Genomic DNA, 9,707 nt, shown 5'->3' on the forward strand with positions numbered 1-9,707 from the left:
CCATCTTAACCAGTTTGGGATCATTGTCTTGCTGAAATGCTCACCCTGGTTTCATTTTATCATCCTGGTAGATGGCAGCAGATTTTAACCAAGAAGTCGAGATTTTTCCATTCATCTCACACCATCATGTTCCCACACTGCAAACATTGACTTTCCAACTACCGTATTTTTCGGACTATACGTTGCTCCGGAGTATAGGTCGCACCAGCCAAAAAATGCATAATAAAGAAGAAAAAAACATATATAGGTCGCACTGGACTATAAGTCGCACTTTTTTGGGGGGGGGGGTTGATAGAATCCAAGACCCAGAGCAGAAATTCCATCTTGAACGGCAATTTAAAATAATAATGGATTAAAGAACAGGACGAACACGGTTACGCCTACGTTATGCTAACGTAACACATTCAGCTACATGACGCACAACGAACACGTGTTCGGTATGTTAACGTAACATTAAGTTATTCAGATAACCATAGCATAAAGAACATACTAACAAGTTAACCAAACCATCAATCCATTGAATTCTTCATCCTCGGTGTCACTTCTAAACAATTCCGTACACTCCGTAGACGAAGCGCCGCTTCCTCTTCTGTGTCGCGTTAGTCAGACTCGTCGTCAGCTGCAGTTCCAATTATTCCAGCCTTTCTGAATCCCAACAGGATGGTTTGTCACTGAAGCCCATGTTTTCTTGATCCAGCCAATGACTTCCAGGAAAGTTGGGTGGCGCATTCTCCCAGTTGCCGTTAAGCTGTGCTCTCCATCCATCATCCACTGCGCCCACAGGTTACGCACGACTGCCTTAAAGCTCCGGTTCATGGAGATGTCAAGTGGCTGGAGTATTTTGGTTCATGTGTTATAAATGTCACATATACGTCGCTCCGGAGTATAGGTCGCACCCCCAGCCAAACTATGAAAAAAAGTGCGACTTATACTCCGGAAAATACGGTAAGTCTCACAATCTTATATTCAGCCCAAAATGTATTTTTGATCTTGTTTTGAGAGTGATATACTAAGCAAGAGCTGAATGTGTAAGATTATTAAACTTGTTTTGTCTAAAAACTAGATTTTTACACTTGATTATAGTCTGAATCTTTGCAAAGTAAGTGAAATAATCTGCCAGTGCAGTAAGATAATTACACTTGGTAAGATTTGTCTTGAAATAAGAAAAAACACTTTGTTTTATTTCAAGACAAATCTTGGTAAGATTTCTTGAAATTGTCTTAGTTCAAGAAATCTTACCAAGTGTAATTATCTTACTGCACTGGCAGTAAGAGACAAGTCTCAAAACTTCTGGAATGTTCATGTTTTTGGCCACAAACATGAAAGTTACATTTGGAGAGGGATCAACAAGACCAGTGATGAAAACTTCTACTGTGAAAAATGGAGGTGGATTGTTGATGTTTTGGGGATGTGTGAGCTACACAGGCACAGGGAAGTTGCAAAAAATTGATGGAAAGATGAATGCAGCATGTTATTAGAAAATGATGGAAGAAAATTTGAACTCATCAGCGCAGAAACTGCACTTGGATGCTTGAACATGACAATGATCCAAAACACAACCTGTCATTGGCTACAGCAGAAAAAAGTGAAGGTTCTGGAGAGGCCATTTCAGTCTCCTGATCTCAATATCATTGAGTCACTTTGGGGAGATCTCAAACATGCAGTTCATTCAAGACAGCCTGAGAAGTTGCAGGAACTGGAGGCATTTTGCCAAGAGGCAGGGGCAGCTTTACCATCTGAGCAGATACCTGTGCCTCATCCACAACTACCACAAAAGACTTCAAGCAGTATATGGTATTTTGAACTAGGGGATGTAGAATTTTAAACAGGGTCATTTGGGTAGCTTTTTCTGTCATCATAATTTTAAAAAGGCAAACACAATTGTTTGATAATAAATGGCTTTACCCAACCACTAACCATGAGCGAAAATCATAGTCTGTGAAAAATGGCCAAAAAAATGCACCTGTTCACAAACCTGTGTAATTTCCAACCTGTGCAATCAATATCTGAAGCAGACATGGATTAATATATACATATATAATTATTTATTTTATAGTTGTTCCTCGTTCCGCAGTTCACTTATTGCGGCTTCGCTGTATCGCAGATTTTTAAAAAAATATTACTAATTCTCTTTTGCAGAGTTTTTAATGTATTGTAGGATTTTGCGGTATATAGGTATTTCTGTAACACCCCATAATTATGTTCATTACTCGGACGAAAAGAGAAGTTATGCCTACGCTTTTAGTGGAAATAGAAGTAACAGCCGAGTGTGAAAATACTGCACCACCTTCATCGCCATCAGTACTGCACAGCTACATAATTCATCACCTTCATCATTCAAGCTGCAGTAAGAGAGTGGGAAAGGTTTACAGGAAGTGTGGGAAGGGTTTATAAAGCCTTAAAAAATATCTAAGTAATAAAATAAATATAATGCCACTACTTTGTGTATTTTCACCTATTGTGGGAGTCTCTGGAACTTAACCGCCGTGATAGATGAGGGATCATTGTATACTGTATTTATGATGGTGATGATGACCCTCGTAACTTCTAGATCACTGGTTAGTTTGCAGGTATCTTATTGAGAGTTAGATAAAGAGAACTGTATACATACGAGTTCAACACAAGCAGGACAGTCGCTGCAGACTAACTTCTACTTGTTTTTTACTTCATTTATTTTTTTATAAGCGCTTCAGGGTTTCCACCAGGAGCAGAGGCAGAAGGGAGACACTGGGGAGGAGTCTTCTCAGAAAGGAAATATCAAATCACAGTTGACATCATCTTCATCTTCAGCAATGAATGATTTAGCCTACCTCAGTTACTGGGCTCAGATGGATGGATAACACACTAAACAGTATGAAATCATAGCATTTACCTGCTGTTTAAGGATTTTTCAAAACATTTTTATAGTTTTTTCAAGCTTTTTTTTTTTTGATGTATGAACGTGGTTACAATGAACAGTTTTCTAATAAATAATCATCTGCTGGTTTTGTTTACTTTCAAAACAGGCTTCTGACCCTGATGAGGTCTGGGGTCTCTTTGGGGTGTTGACTGTCACCAGTTCTAAAGTGAACAACAACAACTAAGCGATTAAATACACAAGGTGATGAGAGTAAACAGGAGGACAGCTGAACTTGAGAAAATGAGACAAGGGATGTAAAACTAAATACTAAGCACGAGAACAAAAGACTAGCAAAACAGGAAGTAACTGAACGCAGGAACAGAAATGCAGACTTGACACAGAGAACACAGAAGTGCTGGAAAAAAAAAACAAAAACTATGATTACAAATTACAAAAGGAGACTGAACTATTACTGAGAATAAAATCCTAAAGAGAAATAAGCCAGAATACAAAACGTAACATGGTCAGAATCAAGAATAAATTAAGCGGAAAGATACAAAGGCACAAATCTAAATCATAAGCAAACTAAAAGCCAAACTGAAGATATTTAACAGCAACAGAACTTGAAATGCCAAAATACCCAAAGCACTGGGCAAAAGATCCAGGACCAGTACACCCTGATGGTGTCTTCTCTGTTTCCCTTTCTTTAGAATGACTTCTTAACAGCCACCCTTCCACCGAGGCCATTTCTGAGGAGGCTTCAAGCAATAGATCAGCCTGAAGGGCCAGATTAATCTCTCAAGTTCTGTCAGATCATTGCTGGATTTCATCCTCTTTCTTAAAGAACCTTTCATACAGTACATAGTTATTTTGTTTTTGTCAGGCCTGCCACTTATTTTGTTCTCCACTTGTGGGTGGCTGTAGCTCAGTAGGTAGAGCAGGTCACCTACTGATTGGAAGGTCAGTGGTTCAATTCCTAGCTACTGCAGGCTGCGTGCCAATGTATCCTTGGGCAAGATACTTAACCCCAAGTTGCTCTCCGACCGTTCCGTCGGAGTATGAATGTGTGTGAATGTTAGACGATTAAAGCACTTAGCTTAATTAATTAATCATGGAAGTGCTTGTATGAATGCGTGTGCATAGGGTAAATGTGAATGTGTTCTGTAAGCGCTTTGAGTGCTCATATCTGAGTAGAAAAGCACTATATAAGAACTAGTCCATTTACCATTTGTCAAGTTTCCACAGGGACAGCAGCCTACGCAGAGAAGCCCAGACCTCCCTCTCCCTAGCCACCTCCTACAGCTTATCTGGAGTACCCCACGGTGTTCCCAGGCCAACTGAGAGATAAAATTTCTCCAGCATATCCTGGGTCTGCCCCAGGGCCTCCTCCCGGTAGGACATGCCCAGACCGCCTCAACTGGCTCCTTTCAATGTGGAGGAGCACCGGCTCTACTCTGAGTCTCTCTCGAATGGCTCCACGGCCTCTCCCTGTCTCTAAGGGAGAGTCCAGCCACCCTTCGGAGGAAGCTCGTTTCTGCCGCTTGTATTTGCAAGTTAGTTGTTAGCCAACTAGTTAGCATTGTTATTATCTTAGTTAGTAAGTGGTTTACTGTTAGCACTTCATGTATCTGTATCAATAGTTTACCTGGTCCTTTACTTTAAATAGCAAACAAGTACAGAGGTGCACTTTGAGACACAGCAACCGTCATGTACACAGTCAGAGAGAGCACAGCACATTTCTGGCTAACAAATGTCACTGTCTTCCTCTCGCTCTGCTCTAATTCTCACACACACACACACACACACACACACACACACACACACACACACACACACACACACACACACACACTATTAGTCACAGCAGTGAGTCATACAGCTCCATAGAAATAAATGAAGTAATATCTGGGCCACTCTGCTGGATAACCACTGACACTTCATTTCAAATGGATTTTTGAGATGAATGAGATGAATGCCACACACAGACACACACACACACACACACACACACACACATTCTGCTGTGGTGCCACAACAGTAGCTTTAACTTGGGTCCCAGTCCAAAAGAGCTGCCACTGAATTTTAGTGAACAGTAGTGGAAAGAAAGCACTCTCTGTGACATAAAAGTAAGCATTTCAAGCATTTCAAGGACTTGTACTTTGAGTTTTTCCATTTCAGTGCTGGACAATATATTGAATAAATTCCATTCAAACCATGTGCCACCTTTGCACATGAAGTGACAAATACTTTGCTGTAACCTAAGATGTCCCCATTTCCTTGGAAACACATGAGCCTTTCCAGTCAAACACACATGAATATTTGCAGCAGCTGCTGACAATTCATATTTCATATTTCAGCAGTGATAAAGTAATATTACGCTGTGTAAAGTTTGTGCTCAATGACACCTAAGACTAAAGCAGCAGCAGATTTGGAGCTTGGTGTGTGTGTGTGTGTGTGTGTGTGTGTGTGTGTGTGTGTGTGTGTGTGTGTGTGTGTGTGTGTGTGTGTGTCCACATTCAGATGCTAGTACAATGTTAAAACTCTCTAAAAGGAGAACTGCAGTTACTCTAGTGACCATGTGAGGCTGGTGCAAAGGTCTACTAGGCTTCAGTGCCATTAGTTTGAGTCACCTAATTGGACATCTGGACTGCGTTTGTGCTGCTGGATCCTTTTCAAGCATTTTAATGGATTTGTTTGACACACAAGTCCCGCAGTGAGGTAGCCTGCCCAAGAAATTTTTACTTCAGTTTTGGTTAATGAATAGTAAGCCCCCTTCAGCCACTGCCCACTGAGAGTGAAAGCCTGTAACATGCTTATTTTAAAATATGTAATCAAGACTCATTATTCACAGAAGTTTGAGCTATTTTTAGTAATTGTTGTTAGAAAACGAGGTGATGCAAAGCAACTGTAAGCATGTCCATGTTCCAACGAGTGTTAATATTTGTATTATATACTATGCATGTAAATTATTTAAAGACTACATTTGTGGTCAGAAGTTTAAATACTCTCATCAAAGGCAAGAATATCATGGTGACTTTTTTTACCTATTATTGTAGCAGAAATATTTGTGTGTGTGTGTGTGTGTGTGTGTGTGTGTGTGTGTGTGTGTGTGTGTGTGTGTGTGTGTGTGTGTGTGTGTGAGTCACTCCACATGTGTGTATTTCAGTCTGTGTGTTTAACTGGATTTGTAAATGTGTAATGACATTTGTAAATGTTTAAATTAATCTCTAAGTTTACTTAGATATTACTGGCTGAAAAGTCAAAGTTTTGCTTGAAGAACTGAAAATACGAACAAGTCTCCCAGCTTTTCAATTCGTTGTCTTTTTACACATAACTTCTGCTACACTTTGTCATGGCAGGTCTGCAGATGTGTGTGGAGAGCTCTCTGTAAATTAAGAGCTCATTAACCCTGACCTCAGGCTCACAAACTTAGACTGTCTCTTGCTTAGTACATACTGTACAACCAGGTGGCATTTAATTAAGTGTTCAAGTGTGACATTAGTTAGCTAGTAGCAGTGGTTGTGCCAACAGATCACAGTGGATTTATCATGTGCTTGCTGTAAGTACGGGATTATGCTTTTTTTTTGGAGTGTTGTAAAACGTAGAATGTTTTGGGAACAGCTTATTACGGTGGCCGGGAGGTGCAAACCAAAATTACAAAATCTGAAACACTTTTACAAGTGGCAAAACAAATTTACATTTTAGAAACAAAATCACATTTTAGAAAACAAATTAACAATACGAGAAACACTTTTACAAGTTCAGAAGAAATTAACATTTCAGAAAACAAATTAACATTTCAGAAAACAAATTAACATCACTCGAAACACTTTTACAAGTGGCAAAATCAACCGGAAAGGGTAGGTACTAACTCCAAGGCTGACCCGGAAGTGATAACGGAAGCGGGCATTTCAACCCAAGATGGACAGCAGTTCAGTGGCGTTTTGCCCGTTTTGCGGGGCACATATGAGTAGATTAACGCGGTTTTGTTTTTCTTGTGGACGGTCCTTAGAGTTTTTAAATGGGACAGAACAGACGGAAGGTCCAGAGGCACAGGGGATATGTCAACAGCCGGATAATGCTAAACAAAGTAAGTGCAGCATAGCGCTCGCTATCTGAAGTAGCCAATACGAATGAAAGCTATTAGTGTCATTGGTTAGCTCATTTTGTTTTTTGAGACAGAGCTTTGTTAATTTCAGCAGAAAAACCTTGCTCGTCATATAAACAGTTCCTGGAATACCGAAGCTCGAAGTCCAAAGAGCGTCAGTCTTTTAACTACGGGCCTAGAGGAAGACACCGGGCTAAAGAACAAAAACACGTCCAGGTAAGTTGTATAGTACTGATCGTGTAATCAGTACTGGACTGTCTGATTCGGCTCACTGTGAAACTGTGGTGGCACAAATTAGCTATTGAAGCTATTAGAAACTGCTGATAAATTTATGCACTTTCCTCACAGGTTTTTGAACTCCCAAAGATAAGTCTGAAAATGAAAGGTAAGTAGATTTTTGCATCTAGCCTTTTTCACAGAGAGAGAACCTTTCTAATGATTTATCAACCAAGAGGAATCTGTCATGTACTTGTTTACATTCTTATATGACTATTGTGGTAATCATTTTATTATTTTCATTGTGTTTAAGAGATGCACTGGGACATCAAGCTACAATTCAGCCAGGACAGGTAATGTCATTTTCAGACGTTCATCATATTCTGAAAACTGTGACATGCTGGTCAGATTTACCGATGATGCAGGTGTTTATGAGGAAGGGATTGACACAGGTGGTCCAAGATGAGAATTTTTTAACTCTGCTAATGAAGCACCTGAAAGACCGGCCAATTTTTGATGGACCAGAGGGACATCGGTTCTTGGTCTATAATGCAAATGGTATGCATAGGGTTAGATATGTGCTATACTAATGGATGGTTATTAGTAAACAGATATGTGACACAGAATATGTTTTTTTTTTTTTTTTTTTCCCCCCAATATCTTAAAGTAAATAATGTATGTTTTCATTTTACAATATGAATTCATTCACAGCTGTTAGGGAGGATGAATACTTCCTGGCAGGACAGATGATTGCAGTTTCAGTTGTACATGGAGGTCCGGGACCCCATTTCCTGTCAGAAGATCTTGTACAGTATCTTGCTGGCCAGCCTTCATTCAAACCAACAGTTAATTTAATAACTGATGAAGAAATAGGGAAAGCTTTGCGAGAGGTGGGGATAACATAAATCCAGTGTGGTAGGACAGAGTTTAACATAGTTCCTGCACTGTTCAATGATGATGTTTAGTTCCCACACATATACATTTGCAGAATTATGAATTTATGGTATTGTAGGGTTACAGCATGCTATATATGTCACTAAATAAAAATGGTCAAGATTAACACATAGTTATTTAATGTGTTGGGTATGTCTCTTTGTCTTTCAGATTGAGAATGCTGCTACATTGGATGCTCTACAAGAATGTATCATGAGACACAGCACAATGTTGCAGACAGCAGGCTGTCTTAGACATGTGGCTGCTGTGGACGAAAAGACAGAAATTGTGGCCAACTACCTCCAGTGGTATATTTTTGACCGCAACTCATCTGTAATTGACAGGTAAGATATTTTTAATGATGTAATTTTCTTTTTTTTTTTAATGTAGGAATGTTTAGTTTGTAATGCTCCATGGCACGTGTATCTGTTATCAGTCACTGTGACAAACAATTTTGCCTTAGTGTGCAACATCTACATATCTGTGTAACAGTGTGTTCACTTTGTAGATTCAAAGATGGTCTTTCAGCTCTTCAGTTCCTGACTGCACTACAGCAACACCCTACTTTGCTGACCCCTGTCCTGTGCCACTGTGAAAAGCGACTGACTGCCTTTGAGCTTGAGAGACTCTTCAAACCTCAACTCAGCCCTTCAGGGAGTAATAGGAGACTGAAAGAAAGCCAAACCTTGGCCTGCTGGGCAGACTATCTCCTTGATTGTGAAGGTTTGTAAGGTTTTATTTGTACCTACTTGGAAAACCACGTTAGCCTGGTATATTTGAACATTTATTTCTTTGCAGAAGGCGAGGCTGCTGTGTCTGTGGAAGACATTTTGATGTTTGCAACTGGGCTGACATCACTTCCCCCATCTGGCTTGGAACCACTGCCACAAATAGAGTTCCTGGATGACGTTCCACTCCCAATGGCAAATACATGTTCAAACTTGTTGAAATTACCATTTCTGGATTCATATAGTGTGTTTAATTCACAAATGGACTTTGGAATTCAAAATAGTCCAGGATTTGGTTGTCTATAAACTATATAGCTAGATAACCATTAGAGTAGTGTTTTTCAAACCTGGTCATCCAGGCACAATGCCCTGCACGTTTTAGATCAGAGATCCTAATCCTGAATAACTGATGAACAGGCTTTTTTTTTTTTTTTTTTTTTTTTAAACTGCAATCATCTGAATCAGGTATGTTAAAGCAGGAAAACTTGGACTCAAAATGTTTTTTGTTCTTTGTTGGTATTATGTGCATTTAAAGGTGCAGTTACTTTTGTTAAAATACTTTAAAATTGTGGTAAGCAAGCATGTCTTTTTTTTTTCCCCTCAGACAGCATTTGGACAATTGTTTTTCATTCATTTATTTCCAAATTTTAAATACTGAAACTGTGGGTGACAAGTTGTGTACATGTTCCACCATCATTACAATAAACTTCCCTTCAATTCATAGCTGAGCAATTTCTTTTAGTTTCAGATATAGTTCAGTTGAAGACTGCCACTGTTCTGGCTTCTGTAAATGATTGTGCTCCACTGCAAAGTCCAAGTATTCTTGCATGTTTGGGTCCCCACATGGAGCTCTTGTCAGATGAACGTCAGGAAAGGCATCCAG

At 39.6% G+C, this 9,707-nt stretch overlaps 1 protein-coding gene across 6 annotated transcripts; it reads left to right on the forward strand.

The window, feature by feature from the left end:
- Positions 1-6,595: 6,595 nt before the first annotated feature.
- Positions 6,596-9,145, forward strand: LOC115787016 (G2/M phase-specific E3 ubiquitin-protein ligase-like). 6 transcript variants are annotated; one of them, XM_030739569.1, is made up of 8 exons: positions 6,597-6,929; positions 7,039-7,163; positions 7,296-7,332; positions 7,477-7,721; positions 7,875-8,053; positions 8,268-8,440; positions 8,605-8,819; positions 8,895-9,145. In XM_030739569.1, exons 4-8 carry the CDS (start codon positions 7,520-7,522, stop codon positions 9,128-9,130), a joined length of 1,005 nt encoding a protein of 334 aa, XP_030595429.1. In that variant the 5' UTR covers positions 6,597-6,929; positions 7,039-7,163; positions 7,296-7,332; positions 7,477-7,519; the 3' UTR covers positions 9,131-9,145. The 6 variants fall into 6 exon arrangements, 4 of the variants coding, with proteins under 4 accessions (XP_030595428.1, XP_030595429.1, XP_030595430.1 ...); XM_030739570.1 differs by having other exon boundaries at positions 7,042-7,163; XM_030739571.1 differs by having other exon boundaries at positions 7,068-7,163.
- The last annotated feature ends 562 nt before the right edge of the window (positions 9,146-9,707 follow it).

This window comes from Archocentrus centrarchus, chromosome 10 (genome assembly GCF_007364275.1).
Source record: "Archocentrus centrarchus isolate MPI-CPG fArcCen1 chromosome 10, fArcCen1, whole genome shotgun sequence".
NCBI classification, from domain to species: domain Eukaryota; kingdom Metazoa; phylum Chordata; class Actinopteri; order Cichliformes; family Cichlidae; genus Archocentrus; species Archocentrus centrarchus.